At 42.0% G+C, this 23,814-nt stretch overlaps 1 protein-coding gene across 1 annotated transcript; it reads right to left on the bottom strand.

Moving 5' to 3' along the window:
• Positions 1-17: 17 nt before the first annotated feature.
• PPT1 (palmitoyl-protein thioesterase 1) lies at positions 18-16,793 on the bottom strand. The gene is made up of 9 exons (XM_019938050.2): positions 16,637-16,793; positions 12,956-13,065; positions 12,603-12,730; positions 11,834-11,904; positions 9,792-9,894; positions 5,744-5,834; positions 4,799-4,897; positions 2,787-2,858; positions 18-1,488 (listed from the first exon to the last, which is right to left on the bottom strand). The coding sequence occupies exons 1-9, from the start codon at positions 16,758-16,760 to the stop codon at positions 1,366-1,368; spliced, it is 921 nt and encodes a 306-aa protein (XP_019793609.1). The 5' UTR covers positions 16,761-16,793; the 3' UTR covers positions 18-1,365.
• Between the last annotated feature and the right edge of the window lie 7,021 nt (positions 16,794-23,814).

Below are 23,814 nucleotides of genomic sequence, written 5' to 3'. Positions count from 1 at the left end.
AAAAATGACACCAAGGATAAGAAACTACTCTTTATTTTAAACAACTTCATAAAATTATTTTCACACGTCCCCACTTCTTGCCTTTCATCCTCTTAGTTGAAAAGTCTTGAGAGAGGTGAAAGAAAAATCACAGAGGATAAACTTTGCAGCACTAACAAAGTGCTTCCCTCAAGTATAGCTACCCATTTCTGCAAACTGGCATTCTGCAGAACAATCTTCCAAAAAGTGTTGCTAGGTTTTCATGGGATAAGGGATTGGAGGTTAAGACGTCCATGCTCCAATAGCGTGGGAAACGGTAGATTAAGGTTAGTTTTCTTTACTGTAACAGGAATTTTCAGAGTCCTTAATATTCTAAGGTGGGTTGATCTTCAAGAGGAGAAAAGGGATATGGAATACTCCCTAAGCTTTTTGAGCACTCGTTTTTTCACAGAACACATCAGAAGCAGTTTGAAGTGTGCGGTAATCTCAAATTTTTGAGATGGAAGTTAGAAAGCCTGATCTCTTCGCATTTTTCCTCCCATTCTTTGCTAATGCCAGCAATAGAGTGACTCTAGAATCCACACCACTAGTCATATTTAGAAAGGGCAGGTTCATCAAGGATGGAATGGAAAGAACTAACTACCTCCTCCTATTTTTCTTTAAACCTCCCCCGCCCCATCTAAGTTAAGCAATATGTACACTTCCTCCCTTAAGCAATCTATGGGTGCTAGTTCCCTCCTTTTGTGACAGAGCAACAAATTCACCACTACCTGAGGAGACAAAAAAAAGTGCTACCAAGGCAAGATGGTGGGCTGCCCGAATTTGTCTAATAATAGCTAAGACACCACAGAAAGCAACACAAAGAGGAGGACAGCCTCAAGAAATTATGTGGACACATCATCCAAGCAATACTTCTCCAAGCACTGGTCAAATCCCCACCAGCACAACTGAGAAAGCATTTATGTGAATACCTTAGGTCTGGGTACTGGCCCCTTGGCTTGAGATGTGGGTAGATTTTCCTGAGAAAGGCATCTGCCCTAGACTCTATCTCATTGGTTTAGTTTGTTTAGTCTCTTCCGGGCCTGGGCACAGTTCTGCCACTGACCTGCAGCAAACTCCTGATTCCTAAAACACTCTGACCACATCAAAGGGTTGTAAAATAATCTCCGTGGTTATTAGCTAATTAAACTTGCATTCAACACCATATGCTAATAGGATGAGGCAAAGGATAAGATTCCTATCTTGGATCTTTCCAAGCAGGGCATGTTAGACGGTGACAAGAGAAGGATTAGTTTCTAGCTGGATCTGAGCTCAGGCTTGGGCGTGGAGGGAACTGGTTTGGAAGTGTGAGGGGTTCCCTGAGCTCTGGTGCAAACTACAAGGGTTTCACTCAAGGAAGGGTATGATGTGGGCATAAAACCATGCTTCAGACAGTTGAAGATGGTCCCCTTCGAGAGCCAGGAACACCAGCTGTCCTGCGTTGTCCATTGCCTTTAGCCCCAGGCGGTCCTGCAGAGAGAAAGGCCATAATTAATCAAGAGGCTTAATGAAAAGCTTCATAGTGAAATCGTAAAGAAAGTTAACTTGAGATATATTCTCAAAATGCAGTCCTTTCTCTTTTGAGTATTAAAATTTAGGTGTATTGTTGAAAATGCCAAAAAGGATACTTGCCTCCAGTTTTCTTCCTATGCATTAAAAATGTATGTGCAATTGAGGTTATTCTATACAGTTTTATATTCTGCTTTCTGAAATGTTTCCCAAAGCTTCTGGAGGACCACCTATGAGTGGGCAAGCCATGGACAAAACTGCCTCAAAATGTCAAGTTAAGTGGGACTGAGCTAAAGACAAGAGAACATTAGCTAGATAACTTAAAACAGATCCAACCCTTAGATGACAAAACTCAGACACTTTCATATCCTGCAGCTGAACATGTCATGATCCACAGCTGGGGTGCTGACGAACAAGTATGGGTGGGAAGAGGAGCAGTTATGATGGTGCCTGCCAGCATGTTGCTTCTGCTGTAGCTACCATCAGTTTGAGTTCCTGACAAGTTCTTAGTTGTAATATCCAAAACTCTTAACAGATCCTAGCTTCCCTGTCCTTTTACCTCACCCAAGATGGGGCACCAGATGCAGGAGAAAAGCCAAGAGATGACAATTGGCCTCTTAAATTACTTGGAGGAATTTGAATAGAAAGAAGGCAAGTGGTTCAGATGTAACACTTCTGCATTTCGGGGAGAGTATCTCCCAAGATAAAAGCCTTAAGGGTACGGAAGGCCTCAGAACTGGAGGTGGTGAAATGCTGCCACCTGTGCTTGAGAAACAGGACCTACTGCTGAACAAAATTCACAGCTCTGTTCCTCAGTCTCCTGCAGGAGGAGCTCCCCGTGTCAGTGCCTGATTTAAAAACAGGACTTGCGCATCTGTTGTTTTAAAGTAACAGCCCTCTATGTTTCTGTCACGCGTGGGGGCTTCTTGGATTTGTAGTGGACTACACCTCAGCAAAGGAAGCTGGTTCTAAACCTTATCAGAAGGAAGGAGTCAGAGATGACGTGTCCCTTGTACATGCCTGAAAACATACGACGTACAGGTCCTGCAACCTTCAGGATGTAGGCTTCGGTAAACCAATGCCTCATAAGCTAGTGCAACAATCAACAGCCTAACAAGCCTCGTCCACATCAGACACGAGTCAGACGCTTCTTGAGCACCTGCTGTGCTGGGATGTACAAGACAAGGTGTGTCACCAAAGCACCTAGCAGCTTCCGGAAGCAGGAGCTGAAAAGGACTGCGCCTCTCTTCCCCAGTTACCTGTGTATACAGGGTGCTCTCCTGTAAGGGAATGGTTTCCTTGGCTTGGCCACTTCTGTAAAATCCAAACCACTGCAGGAGAGAAGGAAGAAATGAGGTCAGATCAGACACATGGCGCATATACTGCCAAACTGGTTTAAGACTGGCTAGTAGCTAAGACTACCAACAAACTGAACACCCTAACACTGCAGCAAGGAGGGAAAACAGCGTGTCCTGAGTCATCTCTTCTTAAGGGTGGGTCCTGAGGTATGAGTTAATCATTCCAAAGAGCTTTCCAACTCCCCAGAATTGCTGCTTCCTACAATTATTGAGCACCTACTCTGTGAAAATCCTTGTGCTGAAGTCTAAATATTCAAAGATGAATATGTATACAGTCCCTGTTTTCAAGAAGCTCTAGTCCAATGCACAGAAACAACTAACTGTTCAGCATGGGGGTCAGCAAACTTCCATAAAGACCAAATACAAAATATTTTAGATTTAAGGGCCACGTGGTTGCAGCTACTAAATGCTGCCATTGTAATGCAAAAACTGCCACAGGCAATATTTCTGAAATGAATATGGCTGCATTCTAATGAAACCTTATTTATAGACATTGACATTTGAATTTCATGTAATTTTCACATCATCAAATATTCTTTTGACTTTTTTCTACCATTTACAAATAATAAAAACCATTTTTAGTTTGTGGGCCATACAAATGCATGTGGCAGGCTGGATTTGGCCCACAGGTGTAGTTTGCTAGTCCCTGGTGCTCTGACACAATGTGATGAATGCTGATAGAACAGAGGCTGATGATTCTTTAAAAGAGGGAGCAAAGGCAATTCCCTGGCGGCGCAGTGGTTAGCACTCTGCGCTTCCACTGCAGGGGCCGTGGGTTCGATCCCTAGTCTGAGAACTAAGATCACGCGTGCTGTGCGGCACGACCGAAAAAAAAGCAGGTGGGTGGTAGCAAATTCTGCTTGGAAGAGGGGTGGCATCCTGGATGGAGGAAGTGACATTTGAGATTGGCCTTGACAGCTGAATAGAAGCTTGTCAGGCGGAGAAGCCCACAGAAGGGCGTTTTAGAGACTGAAAAGCATGAACAAGGAACACAGACACACAAAAGAAAAAGCACATGCCAGGCCCGGGGCATTTCAAGTAATACAGTATGGCTTGATGAGAGAGGATATGAAGTGGTCATGAAGTTAAGATTAAGTTGGAAAGACAGGTTGAAGACAGGTCAAGGCAGACCTTGAATGTGAACCTCAGGAATTTATAGACTTTGGACTCGTAGTTCTGAACGTTTTTTGGATCACGGATCTCTGAAAATCTGATAAAAATTATAGACCCTTCCTCAGAGGGTGCAACTACAGTTGACCCTTGAACAACACGGGTTTGAACTGCTCCGGTCCACTTATATGTGGATTTTTTTCCAATACTGTGGATGCTGAGGGCCGACTATAAGTCATATGTAGATTTTTGCCTGTGTGAAGGGTCAGCGTCCCTAACCCCCACGTTTTTCAAGGGTCAACTAAGTTTGCACACAATTTGGGGCGGTTGGGGGGCTACAACCCTCAGTGTCCCATTTGTAGACCTCAGAACCCCTGCTCTACACAAAGGTGGGTGAAAGGGACTGACAGTTTTACCCAGCAGGCAGCTGTGGGCTTTTATTCGTTTGTTTCTTGTCTTTTTTTAGTTTCGCCGCACTCGGTCTTTGTTGCGGCGCATGGGCTCTTCATTGCGGGCTTCTCTCTAGTTGCAGTGTGCAGGTTTCTCTAGTTGTGGCACGTGGGCTCCAGGGCACATGGGATCAGTAGTTGCGGTGTGCAGGCTTCTCTCTAGTTGCGGTGCACAGGTTTAGTTTCCCTGCGGCATGTGGGATCTTAGTTCCCCAACCAGGGATCAAACCTGCGTCCCTTGCATTGGAAGGCGGATTCTTAACCACTGGACCACCAGGGAAGTCATGCAGCTGTGTTTTAATGCCATTTATTCTGATGGTCTCCTGGCATGTTGTGGCCTAAGCAGCATCTCACCTCAGAATCCACGGGGTCCACAATGGAATCGTTGAGGAATTTCACCATCACAAACTTCTTCAGGGCCATCAGGTTTTTCTTGTAGGACTCATTGACACCCTGGAGAAAAGGCGAACAGTAAGTACCTCAGGGACACTACCATCAGGTTATAGGTGGGGAATTAAAACCTTTCAGTACTCTGGTCTCCCTGACCCTGGGCCACCATGTTTCTTCTCCATGGTATGGGCTGCTTTTCTAGCTTCCTTCCCAGAATATACCAGGTACAGCCTTTTCTTACCATCCTATCTGACTGACAATGCTCCCACCAACCATGGCATACTGGTGCCACCATGAATCCGTCACTGCACTCCAAAGGCCCCCATCACATAGGTTCAAGGCTTCTAGCCAGAGAAAGCCAAGGCAAAATAAGAAACTACAAACTCGGAGTGGTTCTGCTATACTATTCTATTCCCACCGCCCCCCTTCAAATTCTGTTTTTGTTTGTTTTAAACCTCCAGATAAGCCCGATATAAATTGAGCCATCTAGTTTACCAGAATCTCCCAAAGCATGCTCATCTTTGGGACACACTCAGTCCCCTCTGCAGTCTCTCTTCTAAGTAAATTACTCTTCTGAGAAAATACGACCCAAAAAGGATCCACTAGAAAGGCTTCCCTCAGTAAGGCAGCAGCTGAAGTTCCATGTAAGCCAGCCAGCACCTACTGAGCTCACCCTGCTGCTTCAACACTGGGAAAGAGGAAGAACCTACAGGAAGAAAGCCACATGAATTTCAGCCTCCCTAAAAGGAACTGAATCTCATAAGCACCGCCTCCCAAAAGACAGAACTTCTTGTTTCCTGGGATATTCTGCCTGGGATATTCTGAATAAACGGTCACTGCTAATCTGTTTATAATGCCCCGAACAGGAAAATGAATGCACATCTGTGGTAGCCTGGGCTGGGTGCTTACTCTCTCCTGATTGATATCTGCCAAGAAGATGCTGTGGTTGCGGTACATGTCCTCCTTTATGGGGTCGTGCCAGTATTCTGCTTGCACCAGGCTGTGGGAGGAAAGGAAAGAAAGGTGACCAAGCTGCACTTCGGTCAGCACTCCCGGGGCATGCCCCTCTGCACAGGCCACCAAGAGACTTCAAAGGGACAAAGGACCAGAGCCTTCGGTTCCCTCTGACTGATCCATTTTTTCTTAGCATCTCCTATGCTCCTTCTTGTCGTTGAGATCCCAGCTTAAATATCTTTTCTTCAAAGACCGTTCTGTCCAAAGTAGGCACCTCCTCCATTACTGTCCATTGCTGCCCCCTGTTTCTTTCTGCCACGGGCTTAGCACTGTTATCTAGTGCATCTGTTTACTTGGAGACCCCCTTTCCCCAAGTAAACAGAGTATGTTACCCTAAATGTCTTATTTACAAGAGCATGTTACCCTAATTGTCTTATTCTCCACTGTATCTGCAAGACTTACAATGGGGCCTGGCAAACAGTAATAGTTCAGTAATTGATTAAATTATGAACAAAGTATTTTAAGTGCGACTAAAACTTAGAGACAACACAACCACTGCAATACTTATAAATAAAGGAAAGAGAAAGCTAAAGTTGAATAAATATTTTCAACACAGCACCACTAGTGGTACCAGCCCAACCCTGCCTACTAACTACGAGCTGAGCGCTGCACTGAGAGCTTCACACTCCATTGGTCTAATCCTCACAGCAACCCTGCAGGAAAACACTATTAGCCTCGTGCTGGAGGTGAGAAGTAGGCTCAAGGACATCCAAGGCCACACAGCTGGACAGTGTAGCGCTGAGCCTCTCCAACAACCCCCTAGAGAGAGAATATGGAAGGCCATGTCTTTTATTTTCCCTTCACATTTGATTGCTACTTCCAGGTTCAGTAGAGAATTCTACATTGGAAATCATTTTTTCTCAGAAGCCAAAGGTACTGCACCACTGCCTTCTAGCTAGTAGTTTTGCTGTCAGGGAGTCAGTGTGCAGCCTCACGGGGCTCTGCCCTTTACCCCCAGTGTTCTGACACTTCACGGGAATATACCTGGATGTGGGTCTTTTTTCACCCCTGACTACTTGGTGAGCCCTTTCGATGTAGAAACTCATGTCCCATAGTTCTGAGAAGTGTTCTCATATTACTTCTTTGATAATTCCAATCCACTCTTTCCTCTGTTCTCTTTTTGAAACTCCGATCAGGCAGGTATTGAATTTCTTGAACGGCTTCTCTAATTTTACCCGTTCCCCCCTTTTTTCTACCTCATTGAGATTTTGTTCTAATTTCCAAGAAATGTCTTCAACTTTATATTCCCATACCGCTAACACATTTTTGTTCTGGTTATCTTATTTTTAGCTTCCAGGATCTCTTTCTCTCGGATGACTGGTTTTACTTGCATTCTCTTCTAGCAGATGATAGGTTTTATTTGCATTCTCTTCTAGCATCATGGATGATCTCTTATCTCTGAAGATAATAATACAGGCTTTTTTTTTTTTTTCCTTAAGGTTTTCTTCAGCTCCTTGAATTGCCATCTGTTTCTTCCAAGTTACTTTTTGCTTGTTTCGGTCTTTCATTTTGGAAGCTTTCCCCAGATGTCTGACTGGGGGTCCTTGGCTCACTGTTCATATTTAAAGAAGCTGACTGAAAGTTCTTCACGCAAGAACAGAGCTTATCTACTGGTGGCTTGACTACGTCCTAACTTCTTACAGGATTCCAAAACATGAACCTATAGGTCTTTTCTCTGGGACCAATCAGTGTTTTCAGAGAGGGATCCGTCAAACTTCTGCCTAGCAGGTAATAAGCCTGGCTGCTATCATTCTAGGAGCAGAATGGGACGGGGTGGGTTTTCAATATGGTGTCTTACCACTGTTAGGTGCTTGTTATCTCGAAGTCTGGTACTACTTTTTTTTTTTTTTAATTAATTTTTTTTGTTTTGTGGCCATGTGACACGGCATGCGGGGTCTTAGTTCTCCGACCAGGGATCAAACCCATACCCCCTGCAGTAGAAGCATGGAGTCCTAACCACTGGACGGCCAGGGAATTCCCCTGGTACTTTTTTTTTTTTTTTTTTTGCGGTACGCGGGCCTCTCACTGTTGTGGCCTCTCCCGTTGCGGAGCACAGGCTCCGGACGCGCAGGCTCAGTGTCCATGGCTCATGGGCCCAGCCACTCCGCGGCATGTGGGATCTTCCTGGACCAGGGCACGAACCCGTGTCCCCTGCATCGGCAGGCGGACTCTCAACCACTGCGCCACCAGGGAAGCTCCCCTGGTACTTCTTTAGTCAAACTGCTCCAGAAAATAAATTTGGCTTCTCTTGTCAGGGTGGAGGAGGAGCAGTCACTTGGACGTGCATTTCAGGGAACTAAGGAGTTTGATCATTGTTTATACAGATTTTCAACAAAAAGTCCCATGCACTTACTCTACCTTCCAAGGTATCTTAGGCATCTAATTCCTGAGTCTTTCTGGGACTGTAAAAAGTGAAGCTGGTTCCTTCTTGTCAGTGTATCCCTCCACAGACATAAAGGTTTCAGAATTTTCTTCTCTACTAAAACAGTTATCACTCATTAATTTGCTTTCTGTCTTTAAAAAAAAATGTTGACGTCTTTTATTATCTCTTCTCTCCTCTCCTGTTCTCTTTGCCCTTGTGGGTTTATCACTTTTTATTCTTTTGCTACCAGTTTATTAAAGGTTAAGAAGGAAGTGAAGATAAACACATCCATGTACCACTTTTAATCAGTATTCAGGTGTCACTGTCCCCCCACCCCCCAGCTGACTGCTCCTCTACAGTCAATAATAATCCCAATTGTGTTTGGTTCACCAAAGAAGGAAACACAAAGAAAGAAAAGGGTGGATTCTTTCTGAGGCATCTGGGCAATAGTTAGAAAAATAAAGAGTAAAGAATAAAGAACAATGTAGCTTAAACAGATCATACATACCCATGAGAACAGAGAATATTTGGACATAAATAACCAAGCTGTGACTAGTCAAACCAGGGAAGGGGTAAAGCTTAGCAGTGGTTTGAGTTGCCTGAGTGGGTAGGAGGTGGAGATATAAAGTCTCTTAGTTTCCTTCACTGACCATCAGGTGGCACTGTTGACCCAAGACAGCTTTGTGGCTACATGTGTAGTCAGCCAATGGGTAGGAAAGGAAAAGAGAGCTAGCTGCAGGTCTTTTCTACAGGCCAGTCATTCACAAGGCTGTACCCTTGGACAGGCCTTCAAGGAAGTGTTGTACTGAAAAGCTGCTATCAAACAAGAATCATACACTTGGAAGACCCATAGGATAGATACCAAAACCATACAAGTTAATCCCAAATCTCAGTTATCACCCAGAATACTCCAGACCTACTGAATTCAAATTTCTAGGGATGGGGCCCTAGAATTCATTTTTAATGAATTTCCCAGGGGGTCTGATGTATAATTTAAGTTTGGAAACAACTGAAGGAGAACACACTCTGAAAGTGATCTTGTATATTTTTAAATACCCAAACACAGGTAGCTAAGGACATTGACATAGGAAGCTAACCCCTCATTGCTGACAACAGAAAGAATCTGTCCTCCAAATATTAACAGCAATTCCTTGAGCCTACTACTTTCTAAAGGCTTTTTTGGTTTTATTTTTACAGATGAAAATGTAATGTTGTGGGGACTTCCCTAGTGGTCCAGCGGTTAAGACTCTGCACTTCCATTGCTGGGGACCAGGGTTCAATCCCTGGTTGGGGAACTAAGATCCCATACGCCTCATGGCATGGCCGAAAAGTAAAAAAAAAAAAAAAAATGTTGTAATTACAGTCTTCTTTTATAGAAAAAATGTCTTCCTTTCCTTTAAATTAATATTAAAGCAGTTTTAGGTTTACAATAAAATGAAGCAGGTAGTACAGACATATTTACAATAAATATCTCATTTGAAAATCACTAGCAACTACTCCTAGAATCACGGTTAGCATGAAAGTGAGCATGATATTTTCATTAGTGACAGTTCTGTATCCTTTTCAGCTAACCATACATACCGTTCTTGTATAGCTTTGTTGTAAGCTCCAGCATTCAGTGTTTTTCTGATCAAGTCACAGATGTGAGAGCTCTCTCCTGGGCACCGAGGGAGTCCAAAAACACCTATAGTAGTAGAAGACAAACATCCATGCCTTCAGTAGTCATGTACTGAATACCTACTATGTGCAGGGCATTGCAAGAAACAAAACCAGAACTAGACCCTGATCTTGTTCATTTATTCCTCAAGAAAATAATGTTTTGAGAATTAATACTATAACCAGCTTCCTCCTGGTGTTCCCACACTCTTTTCTGCCTCAGGACCTTTGCATCTGCTTCTCTCTGGAGTATGTATTTCTCTTACTCTTCAATGGCTGGACTCATTCTCATCTCTTGGGTCTTGGTTTAGAGAAGTCATACCTGAGTGCCCTAACTCAAGCAGTGCCCGACCCCAGTTCCTTCCCCTCCCCCAATTATACTTGCATCCTCATCATCCTCATTAATAACATTTTGGGGGATACCAGACATACCAGTTCTAAGCATATATTGGCAATAATTAATTTAATCCTCATAACCACCCTGTAGAGTAGAATCATTTGCACCATATTACAGATAGGAAACTTTTTTTTCCTTTTTTAAGGAAACTTTCAAACAGAGAGGTTAGATACCTTGTCCAAGGTTAGACAGTAAGTGATGGAGCCAGGATATGAACACAGGCAGTTTGGCTCCAGAGCCCACACCTTTCACCAATACAGCCACCATTCTTCCTATTATCCTATTTTTCTTTCTTTATCATAGTTACCATTATCTGTATTTATTTTGTTTACCTATTTCATGTCTATTCTCCCCCCCGCACTAGAATGGAAGTTCCATGAAGGCAGAAACCTTGTCTGTCTTGTTTCTAGGTTTTTAATAACTATTTGTAGAATCAATGAATGAATGATAAAGCTGTTCCTACCAACTTGCATTTAAATAATACGTGTACTTTAAAAAAGTATCTTCCTACCTATTATTTCATTTCATCCTCTGAAAAATTCCCACAAGATGGGCAGGGTCTTATTTTAGTTTCCCTCATCTGTGAAACAGACCTACAATACCGAATTACTTGCCCATCAGTAACCGTTAATTGGGTGAAGCCAGTTTCCTGATTATAAGGAGAATCCGTCTGTTCCTACACCCTACCAGCTAACAGCTATATCCATCAGAAGAGAGATAACGTTCTATCCCAAAGACACATCTTCCCCCAAAAGTAAATAATTCTGTCTAAATAGCAAACCTGTTGTTTTTTGAAAGATTTAATCTCTACTGTTAATTATAAAATTAACAAAAAGCCTAGACACTATTCTTTGCCTAAGTCTAAATTCAGTAGGACATCACCCATGTCAGAAAACAGGAAAGGTTGTTGGGGGACTTCCCTGGAGGCACGGTGGTTAAGAATCCGCCTGCCAGCGCAGGGGACACGGGTTCGAGTCCTGGTCCAGGAGGACCCCACATGCCGTGGAGCAACTAAGCCCGTGCGCCACAACTACTGAGCCTGCGCTCTACAGCCTGCGAGCCACAACTACTGAGCCCACACGCCACAACTACTGAGACAGCATGCCGCAACTACTGAAGCCCACGCGCCTAGAGCCCGTGCTCCGCAACAAGAGAAGCCACCACAATGAGGAGCCTGCGCACTGCAACAAAGAGTAGCACTGCTCGCCGCAACTAGAAAAAAGCCCACACAGCAACGAAGACCCAATGCAGCCAAAAACAAACAAACAAACAAATAAATAAATTTTTTAAAGAAAAAAAAAGGAAAGGTTGTTGGACTTTCCTAACTCCTAAACCACCACCTGTTACATGGCTGCAACCACCTCACCTCCATGAAATCATGTCAATTAAATTAGAGAGAAGTAGGTGGTAACCTAATGATTCACCTGTGTTCCAGGCCTCTGGAATCCTATTTCATCACCTCTCCTGGCTAATTTACTATAAATTAGAAAAACAGGATTTTTGCAAGGATGGCTGACTTCTTGTACAAATAGAGCTGCTAGAATTTTTTAGGCAAAGGGGACAAAGTTACCTTGATGTTGTCCCCCAACTGATATGAGATTGATCATAGGAGGTGATGGGCATCTCTGAGCCACTGCCCTCCTGGAGAAAAAAAAGGATTATCAGTTCCAACTGTCAGATGGAAATGTATCATCAACAATTAACTTCCCAGGGCTTCCCTGGTGGCGCAGTGGTTGAGAATCTGCCTGCTAATGCAGGGGACACGGGTTCGAGCCCTGGTCTGGGAGGATCCCACATGCCGTGGAGCAACTAGGCCCGTGAGCCACAACTACTGAGCCTGCATGTCTGGAGCCTGTGCTCCGCAACAAGAGAGGCCACGATAGTGAGAGGCCCGCGCACCGCGACGAAGAGTGGCCCCCGCTTGCCACAACTAGAGGAAGCCCTCGCACAGAAACGAAGACCCAACACAGCAAAAATAAAGTAATTAATTAATAAACTCCTACGCCCAACATCTTCAAAAAAAAAGAAAACCACAGCTTTTCTCCTTTAAAAAAAAACAAAGACAAAAACAATTAGCTTTCCAGATTAAGCTACTTAATCCTCTGTGGCTCCCCAAAGCCACAAAGTTTCAGGACTTTCCTCTGATACAACCAATCAAATCTTTATTCCTTCACAGAAAATAAGTTAAGCTCCATAGAACTTCTTCCATGGGGATATTTTAGAAGAGTTTCCCTTCCAAAATAGGTGAAGATTCCAAAAGAACTGAATGGGTAGATCTATCTGAATCAAAGGGAAAAAAAATCAGTTCCATGTAAGTGATATAACAAAAAGGGACTTACAGAAATTGGCCTCCCTGGGAGAATCCCATAGCATTGTAGCCTTGCTGCAATTTAGGATCCTTAGCAAGAATCTGACACACCGTTGTTACTTGGGAGTTGACATTCAAAAAGAAGCTGTTCTCCACATCCTAAAAGAAGAGCCACGAGAAGTGAAAGGATGGGGCTGAAAACTATCACTGGCACCTTCTCTAAGAGCAAACTTGTTTAGGTTGGTACCCTCACAGAAGCCGCTCAAGAACTAAAGTATCACTGTATGATCTGCTGCTAAAAATACAAGGTTAAGCATCTTAATCGTATATTCTATGAAATCAGTCAGCAAACCTTCAAAGGAACAGAGCCGTGAGGGGCCTCACCTCTACCAGGGTCTTCCCAATCTCTAAAGACAAGACATAAATTCCAGGTATTTTCTTCTCGACCATTTTCTTAACAGCGCCCATGCTTAAGGGATTACAACAGCTGTCTCCTAGAAAACAAAGGCAATCGTGGAAAGTCATGAGTAAAAAAAACATTATTTTTTTTAAAAAACTTCTGTGCTTTAAAGGCATTAATGAAAATGTGAAAAGACAACATACAGAATGGGAGAAAATACTTGCAAAATATATACTTGATAAGGGTTTAATACGTGGAATATACAAAGAACTCTACAACTCCACAACAAGAAGACAATCTAATTAAAATGGGAAAAGGACATGAACAGACATCTCTCCAAAGAAGACACACAAATGGCCAACAAGCACATGAAAATATGTTCAACATCAGTGGTCATTAAGGAAATGCAAATCAAAATCACAATGAGATACCACTGCACAACTAGTAGGATGGCTTTAATTTTTTTTTAAATTAATTCATTTAAAAATGGAAAATAACACGTGTTGACAAAGATAGGGAGAAATAGGAACCCTTTACATTGCTGGTGGAAATGTAATATGGTGCAGCCACCATGAAAACAATTTGATGGTTCCTCAAAAATTTAAACATACAATGACCATATGACACATCAGTTTCACTTCTGGATACATACCCAAGAGATGTGAAAACGTTATGTCCCTACAGAGATTTGTAGAAGACTAAAGCAGCATTATTTGTAATAGCTAAAAGGTGGAAAACACCCAAATGTCCATCAATGGATGACTGGATAAACAATTGTGGTACATATATACAATAAAATATTATTCCACCATAAAAAGGAACAAAGTATTGACACATGCTACAACGTGGATGAACCTCGAAAACATTATTATAAGTGAAATAAGCCAGAGACAAAAGGTAACATATCGTATAATTCCTTTTATATGATACATCCAGAGTAGGCAAATCCATTGAAACAGAAAGCAGACTGAACATTTCCTGGGAATGATGGGAAGTGGGGGATGAAGAGTGATTCCTTAATGGGTACAGGTATTTTCTGGGGTGATGAAAAAGTTTTTTGTTTTTTTTTTCCAGGAAATGAGTTGATTTATTTATTTTTCTTTTTAATTAATTTTTTTGATGAAAAAGTTTTGAAACTAGAGAGAAGTGGTGATTGCACAACATGAATACACTAAATGTCACTGAATTGTATACTTTGACATGGTTAATTGTATGTTATATGAATTTCACCTCAGCAACAACAAAAAGAGAGTTCAGCTCATGTTCATCAGGTAATAACAAACTTCAAAAGCCCACACAATATAATGGGGACACCAAATTCACAACTGAAAATAAGCAGGGGTGCAGATTCCCTTATCATCTAGAACATTTGGGGTTAATAGACTCAAAAACACTTTGGAATCTGATTTCTCTTTAGGGCCAGGACTACAGTAAGACAAGTAAAGCGCCTAGGACACAAAATTTAAGGAGGTGCTAACTCTTGCGTTCATGTAAGTGCTGGCCTTGAACTTACATTTTGCTTTTTTTTTTTTTCCTGTTTCAAGGAACCAGAACTAAGAATAGGAAGCAAAGTGGCCGCTGAGTGGGAGAACTGGGCTGAGATCATTTTCCATTTTGAATTTAATCATCCCATTTTCAACCTGAGAATAAGCTTAAGAATTTGTTTTTAAAGAAGGAAAAGGCCTCAAGCATCTTTGATTTCTTGCACTAAACTATAATTGTGGGTTACTTAACTGCCTCCCATACGGAGTGACTGTGCTCTGGGAGGGCACGGAGCTCCCCTGTTCTCCTTTAACTCCACTGTAGTAGCCCCAGGCCCTGGCACAGAGCCTTGAAAGAACTGTCTCTATTTACTGACTCTAATTCCACTCTGAACATTTTCCTTTAAGCCATTTCAAAAAGGCTCTCACTCTCACCACTCCCCTAAAAGTGCTTTTGTCAAGGTCATTAGTGATCTTCCTATTCCTAAATCCAATAACCAATTCTCAGCCCTCATCTTATTGGACCTGTCATCAACATCTCACAGTTTTTTACTCCCTTCCTCTTGAAACATTTTCACGTGGCTTCCAGGACTCTGCCCTCTCCTGACTCTACCGCCTCCCTAGTCGTTCCATCACTGTCTCCTTTGCTAATTCCTCCCCATCTCCTCAACCTCCAGACCTGACTGCTTCAGGTCTCGGTCTTTAGACCTCTTCCCTCCTCTGTGTACACTCACTCCCTAGGTGATCTCGCCCAGTTCCATGGCTTTAAATGCCAGCCATATGCCAAAGGCTCCCAACTTTAATCTCCAGCCTGTATCTGTCTTGGACTCCACACTCCAAATGCCTCTACATCTCCTGGATGTGTAACAAACAACTCAAATTTAGTAAGTCGAAAAGCAGACTCTTGGTTTTCATCCCAAATTTGCTCACCCTACAGGCTTCCCCATTTTGGTAAAATGACAACGTCATCCTTCTCACTGTCCAGGCCAAAACCCATGGAATCATCCTTGACTCCTTTCTCATCCCACATCTAACCTGTTATCAAATCCCGTTGGTTCCATCTTCAAACTATATCCAAACTTTGACCACTTCTCAACATCTCCTCTATTACTAAACTGTTTCAAGTTACCATCACCTCTTGTTTAGATTACTGCAAAAGCTTCCTAACTTTTCTCCTTGCAAAGATCCACGACCCCCTACAATCTATTCTCAATATAGCAACTAGAGTGCTTTTAAAGTGCAAATCAGACCATGTCACTCATCTGCTCAAAACCCACGAGAACGTCCCATCTCATTCTAGCCAAAGTTCCTACAGTAGCCTTAGTAGGCCCAACAACATCAGCAGGCCACCCCCATCCCCCTCCCATCTCTGAACTAAACACCTATTTTCTTCCAGCTACAATGACCTGAATGCTGTTCCTTGAACATACCACCATACCTGACATACTTCTGCCTCATGGCCTTTGCATCTGCTGTTTCTTCCACCAGATATTCACACAGCATCTTCCCTCATCGACTTCAGGTCTTTGTTCAGGTGTCACTTTCTCAGTGAATCCTTTCCTGACCTTGCTCTATAAAACTGCAAGCCCCCACTTGCAGTCTCTATCCCCCTCTCTGCTTTATTTTTCTCCATTGCGCATATCACCATTTAACATATTATATTACATTATATTATTATATTATATTATAGTCTGTCTCTCCCACTGGAAAGTTCTAAAAGAGCAAAGAATTTAGTCTATTTCGTTCACTGCTGTATCCTCAGCATCCAGTAGGTATTCAATAACTATGTGTCAAATGAACTACTGGTGCCTAACAAATCTCTTCAATGTGTGACTGAACAAAAGGATGGATGCCCCGGTCATGCAGCCACAGCCCAGCCTTCCCCGAGCAAGCGTCTGATGCTGCACCCGGACGCCGCTGCCATGGGGATTAAACCAGGACACCACGTAAAACCCTACCGCAGTGCACACCGCTCTGTGAGCGCTCACCAAAAGACAGCTCCTTCCGCATCTCCCTTTCCCATGCAGAGTAACCCCCAAATCCTAAACCGTGGGGACTGCCGGGTGCTGTGTGACCACGGTCCTCGCCCTCCACACTTGCACTTTGCAGAAGCGAACACAGGTTTGGAGAGGGAAGGAGTCGCCAAAACCTTTTGACTCTCTTCTCACTCCCTCCTTCACTTACCCATCCCATGCCAGATCACCAGAGGCAGCGGGGCCGGCGGGTCAAGATGCCCCAGCGCCAGGGAAGCGCAGGACCCCGGCAGGAAAGCGAGAGCCAAGAGCCACAACGAACTGGACGACGCCATCTTGACTCAATCACATGACCGCGCTCCCCTCTCCTGGGCCTGGCGCGGGAGGGGCTGGGCCGCAGCCTCCGCATCTCCGCATGGGAAGCTGCGCGGACTAGTGTCTGTCCTGGAGTGTTACCCTAGCGAACAGACCGCCCGCAGGAATCAAACGCAAGCCAACATTTATTCAGCGCTTCCTACGCATCAAACACTATTCTAAGCGCTTTACATCTGGTATCTGATTTAATCCTCGTAACAACGCCGAATACACTTCTCCCCATTTTATGGGTCGGGACACTGAGGCGCTGAGCATTTGGGTTTGGAACCAAGTTCACAGAGAGTAAATTGGCGGATCCAAAGTCTTTGCTCTTAACCTCTGCATTGCACTGCCTTTGGAAGAAAAGTACTTTGTGGAAGGAAGAAAAGAAGGAAGGGCTCAGCTCTCTATCAGAAATTGAAGGGGAGGGATAATTTCCAGGGTTAATCATGGCAGTGTGGTATTCTCTATCATGAAGGAAAGATAGGACTTCAACAGGCAAAGATGAAATGCGGGAGAAGGACTGTTATGAGCTAAGGTAGACAGGAAAGCTACCTGTTTTTTAGAAATAGCAGAGCTTGCAGACTGACAAGAGCATCTGAAGGATGCAAGAGTGATGGAAAAAGCCACTGCCACTTCCTGGTCTAATCTTAGAGCTGGGTTACTGCAGGAAACTCTCATCCACCATTTTACCCTTTTTCATTTGCCTCCAGATTCATGATCTCAATCCACTTTCACCATTTTAGTTCCCTGCTCAAAAATATTTTTTCGGAAAAACATTGAAATTGTTTAAATGGAGAATATGTTAAGTGAATTAAAGTGTATCCACTGTACAAAGGAATATTGTGAATCAGATTTTATAAAGGATAAGGTAAATTTGTATATAATGACACAAAAAATGTTTTCTATATATTGTAAAGGAAGAGCTAGTAACTGTATTTTTGCAAGAAGTACATGTGTTGTGGTGATGGTTGCAGCACTCTATAGTTACCAAAAATCATTGGGTTGTACACATGAAATTGGTGAATTTTATGGTATGTAAAACCTACATTAAAACAGCTCTTTTTTAATCTATATATTCACGTGTTTCTAGTGATTTTGACTGAAAGGCCCAAGAACTGACAAGCAAAAAGAAAGAAAATAAATATACAAAAAGATCAGGGAACTGTTAAGAGTGATATTCTTGGGGCTGTATTATGTTGACTGAAGAAAAATGCACAACATGAGAGTTGTGAGTTAAGTTTTATTTGGGGCAAAGTGAGCCCTATAGTCCCGGATGCAGCCTCTCGGTTAGCTCTGAGGAACTGCTCCGAAAAGATAAGGGAGAGGTCAGTATATATGTAATTTAGGTGAAGGGGGATGCATGCAGTCAAACACACACATTTTGCCAGAGGGTTGCTGCTAGCGACAAGAAGGTAGCTGCTAGTCAGGAGGAGCAGGTGTTTCTGTTAATGATTTCAGTGCTTTCCTGGATATGAGAAGAAATTGGGCTCCTAAAATCTTCTCCCGAAAATATTTAACTATCTGGAGGCCTGTTCTGCCAGTTTTTTCAAGCGCAGAGTGCCTCATTCCTGAACTCCTTTCAGGGGGTGTTGAAGGTCAAAGACTGCAGTGGCTAGTGACTTCATTCTTGTAGGGTGACATGATGAGCAACAATTTTTAGCTGACAATTATAAGGAACTTTCATTTTTACTTTATATGCTTCTGTATGGTTTGAATTTTTATAGGAAGGATACATAACTTTTATTTTTCCCAGGTTTTCCCCCCAGTTTTATTGAAATATAATTAAAATATTGCATTAGTTTAAGGTAGACAACATGATGAATGATATATGTACAGATACATAAATTTTATAATCAGAGAAAAGGATATATATACATATATACATTAAAAATTATTGTATTTCTCAGTTAAGATAATGGAATTCTCATAGACTCTGTTTCCACCAATACTCAAGAAAGTTTTAAAAGTTGAAATTTCATCCACGGCAAGCGAAGCGTTACAGCTCAGTATCTTAAATGTCAATAAGCAGCAAAAATCAAGGAAAGAAATAGAAGATCTGGTCTGGAACAAGCATGTCACGGCTTCCAATCCTGCCTCCATTCCATCAAAACTCATACTGTTAGGTCTGCAAAATCCTGGAAAATAACACATACATATGAGCGTGTATTCCAAGAGAGAAGAAAATTAAGTGGTTTCCTTATCTTTTATCTCTTCTCTCTGGAAAAGTGAAAATAGCTACTGGGGAGATGAAGGTGGAGTGAGAAGCGAAGAATAGACTAAGTCTTTAGATAGCAGTGAGGACTCCAGGAAAGCATACTGAATCGGAGGAGGCTCTCTCCCATAAGAGAGTGAATTCTGGAATAGACACTTAAAACCTCAGAAGTGATTGCAGAAGTTTGCATTCTAACAAAGACTGCACCTCACCCTCCCTGAGTTCTTCCCCCTCCCCTCCTTCAGACAAGCTTATAAGTCATAGAAAAAGTGCATACAGCATAAAATAACAGCCTCAAGTTGCTGTTCATTAGGAAAACCAAACCAGTTTCAGATCAAGTGGGAAGGAATTCAGGAGGCAAGTAGAGAAACAGAAAAAATTCACCCCAAGTGCTTTGAGCACTAGAATAACCTAAAAAGAAAATGAGCTCAGTAGATGAAATTCAAAAATGAGATAATAAAACAACTGAAAGAGATGAATAGGGAAATTGCACATTTGATGAAGCGAAGACCAAAACAATGTCATTAAAGAACTAATAAATGCATCAAAACAGCAAGGAACAGAATAGACATGGCTGGAGGTTGAATTATTGATGTGGAAAAAGGCTTGAAATAATCACAATAAAGGGAAGTGAAAAACACTAAGAGATTAAAACAATCAGAGAGAAGCTACTAGATATGGAAGACGGAGGTTGTTTGTGTGCCTGGAGTTGAGAACTCTTAAATGGAACAGAAAAAGTATTCAAAAATTTAAGTACAGGGCTTCCCTGGTGGCACAGTGGTTAAGAATCCCCCTGCCAATGCAGGGGACATGGGTTCAAGCCTTGGTCCAGGAAGGTCCCACATGCCACAGAGCAACTAATCCCGCGAGCCACAACTACTGAGCCCAAATGCCACAACTATTGAAGCCCATGTGCCTAGAGCCCGTGCTCCGCAACAAGACGAGCCACCACAATGAGAAGCCTGTGCACCGCAAAAAAGAGTGGCCCCCGCTGGCCACAACTAGAGAAAGCCCGTGTGCAGCAACGAACACCCAACACAGCCAAAAATAAATAAATAAAATAAATACATTTATTTAAAAAATATATATATATATATGTACAGAAGTTCCTCTAAAATGATGAGTTAATCTGTAGCTTGAAAGGTCAAATATTTCATACAAAATATTTAACCCTGAGACATATTTTAGTTAATTAATTGAAATTCAGACATCCAGGCAGAAAAAAAGCAAATTGCCTACAAGAAAAAAAGTCAGGCTGTCCTCAGATACCTCAAAAGCAACATTCAGAGACAGAAGAAGTGGAGCATTGTCTACAGAGTTCTGAAAGGACAAAAGTGTGATCCAAGAATAGTATACCCAGCCAAGATGTCATTCAAAAATAAAGGTACTGGACAGTTCCCACAAATATAAAAGAACTCATAGAAAAGGGAAATACTTGAAAGTGAAATTCAGCCAATTAAGAAACAGGGCAAAATTAAGATTTTAAGAATTGAGAAGTCTTGGTAAAAGGATGTGTGATGATCATTGAATCCATTTAAATACAGAATTAATAATGAACACTTGAATGAGTTATTGTTTTGGAGCATATACATGTCATACAGATTAACAATGTAAAATACTATGACTGAGAAATATTGGCCCCACGGGAAGGGATTATGAAAGATAGGATGAGTGCACCAATGTCCTGATCTTCCACATCAAGGTCAATTGATTTTAACTTAAAACATGTTTTTTGAAAACATTAGTAAGAATAACATAATATCAAAACCATTTTTTCTAACCTTAAATCGATATTTTAAAAAATGAGAACTCTTGTAGTAAATAAACCCTTATTTGATGTCCAGCTTTTCTTTTAGTTTTTAAAAATTCTGTTAAATTGAACTAAGCTTGAATGCAATACTTTTTAACTTTTAAATAACACATATATTATGATACTATTTTTTAAAATTAGGTATATCCATTAACACACCTATTTATCTACCATTCTATCTGTGTAAAAGCATGGAAAGATTTAGAATGATGCTAACCAACTGTTAATAATTGTTATTTTAGATGGTGGGTTTTAAGGGGTTTAAAATGTTTTCCTTGTGTGTGTGTGTGTGTGTGTGTGTGTTGCATTGCTTAAATTCTTTACAATGAAAATGTTATTTTTTAAAAGAACAACAACTGATTTTTTCTTAAAGCAAAGCAAATTGAAAAACAAACTTTCAACACTTCTCCCTAGTCTTCAGGATATGATTGATGCTTTTGTCTTCAAAAAAAACCAAACTATCTTTCCAAACCTATCTCCCTTTAGTCTCAAATTAACAGGGCTGATCTATAAGAGATATTCCTTGAAAATCTCTGCTCTGCTCCTTTTCCCAAATAATTTATACCATCTTGAATGGGGTCACCATCCTTATTCCTGGCAAATACAGTCCATCGCACAAAGCTCAACCTCTGGTCTGTCTCTTCCATTGACCTCTTCAGAATTCACCCCCTGCCCAAGCATTTTTTTTTTTTTTTTTTTTTTTTTTGGTACGCGGGCCTCTCACCGCTGCGGCCTCTCCCGTTGCGGAGCACAGGCTCCGAACGCGCAGGCCCAGCGGCCATGGCTCACGGGCCCAGCCGCTCCGCGGCATGTGGGATCCTCCCAGACCGGGGCACGAAGCCATGTCCCCCGCATCGGCAGGCGGACCCCCAACCACTGCGCCACCAGGGAAGCCCCCAAGCATTTTTTAATCAAATAGTTAAAGGTATCCATGTAGAGAAGTAGCAGTAGAGTTCTTGCTTCCTCTGGGTTTCGTTTTAAGAGGAACCATTTAGAATGAGACAAAGTTCTTTCAATTTAAGTCAATTCCAGGTTGTTATTTTAATAAGTAGCTTCTGACGCTTATTAATATTATAACAGGAAGTGAGAGCTTGCAAAGTCCAAATTTCAATGTAACTTCAAAGAGTACTGAAAGTTCATAAGATATGTATACATTCCCTGAGTAGGCAGGGAACAATGAGAACTTAGAGGAGTGTCCGAACACTCACAGGTTTCAGTTTTCTTTTTCGCAGACAAGAAATGAAAATGCTTTTTTTTGTTGTTGTTGTTAAAATACCCAATTTTTAAAATATAAATTTATTATTTATTTTATTTTTGGCTGCATTGGGTCTTCGTTGCTGTGCGCGGACTTCTCATTGCAGTGGCTTCTCGTTGCGGAGCATGGGCTCTAGGCACACGAGCTTCAGTACTTGTGGCGTGCGAGCTCAGTAGTTGTGGCTAGCGGGCTCTAGAGCACAGGTTCAGTAGTTGTGGTTCACAGGCTTAGTTGCTCCACAGCATGTGGGATCTTCCCGGACCAGGGCTCGAACACATGTCCTCTGCATTGGCAGGTGGATGCTTAACCACTGTGCCACCAGGGAAGCCCGAAAATGCTTTCTATAGATTAAAAAAATTTAATAAAGTTGCTTGCTATTAAAAAACATGATTATTGATAACCAAGATCTAGACACCCACTGACTTTTCAATGAAGTAAACAGAGATTTCACCAAGTGACAGCATATTATAACTCTATAAATATTAACTGTAGAACCTAGTAACATGATTAGATCCTTAGTGATGGAAATATACTCCCATGTCATTAAAACTTTGTAACTCGAAAGGGAGCCTTCTTCCATGTATCAGAATCTTATGGGTCTTTAATTTTTTCCCAAGGTTTTTTCAGTTTGTTTAGTCTTATACCTCTATTATTTATATCCCATATGGTCCTCTTTGTTAGATTCCATTTTCATTTTGCTGAAGTATATCTATGAGTAATTTTTCCACGTAGACTATATGGTGTTAAGCATTTTGAATTCTACATGCTTCCTATTTTGCCCTCACATTCAGTTGACAGTTTGGCTATGTATAGAATTCTGAAAAAGACTCTCTTCTTGACCAAAGTTTAGACAGGCTACTCTGAGCCCTCCTTTTGACTATTCTTCACCCTTGGGCTCTGTACTCAACTTGCCTAGCCCAGTTTTAGCAAGAAACCTGCTAAATTAGTTTAGCAAGAATTCCCCTATTCTTAATATCTGATCACCACTGATATCTGATGAAGTTATTCATTCCCCACCCTTGATGTCTAAGTCCTGCCCTTAGCAAGAATCCTGTTAGGCAAGTTTAACAAGAATCCCCCTACCCTTCAGGTCTCTCCTCTTAGTAGTTTCCATCCACTGACTCCCTCACTCTGCTCTTTGCCAGCTGTCTTTGCTGTATTTGGAGTTGAGCTCAGTTTTACTGAAGCCTCTCTCCCTTGTTGCAATGGTACTAAATAAAATCTGTCTTTACAGCCTTTGACTAGTGTCTGGCTCTATTTCTTTTTAACAATTCTAGGTTCAAATCATTATTTCCTCACACCTTTGAAGACATTCATTGCTAATGATGACAAGTCTCATTCCTTTATAAGAGAACCTGTTTTGTTTGTTTGCTTTTCTTCCTCTTTGGATGCTTGGTTGCCCACTCATATTCCTACATAGGGAGTTAGCTTGAATTTCCTCTGTGTCTGTGTTTTTCCAATAGGCCTATCCCTTAACTTTGGGCTCTATGTGAGCAGGAGGTGAATATCGTATCATTAGGCAGTCTTCATTGTAGCGTGCATGGGGAGTAGGCAGGTAGTCTGGTGACCTCTATAACTGACTCCTTCATGATGATGGAGTGCATTACGTGAATCATTCCTGAGTGAAGCTGCTGTCCCACCCACCCGCCCCTTCCTTTTATACAAGATCTCTCTAGGAGCCTGCTCCAGTCAAGTCCCCACTGTCTTCAAAGAGCAGGTATGATGTGATTAGCAGACAACCCCTTAAAAGAAAAT

This window comes from Tursiops truncatus, chromosome 1, assembly GCF_011762595.2.
Source record: "Tursiops truncatus isolate mTurTru1 chromosome 1, mTurTru1.mat.Y, whole genome shotgun sequence".
In the NCBI taxonomy this organism is placed as follows: domain Eukaryota; kingdom Metazoa; phylum Chordata; class Mammalia; order Artiodactyla; family Delphinidae; genus Tursiops; species Tursiops truncatus.
Note: the sequence above shows the minus strand (reverse complement) of the source record. Positions and strands in the feature narration are given on the sequence as shown.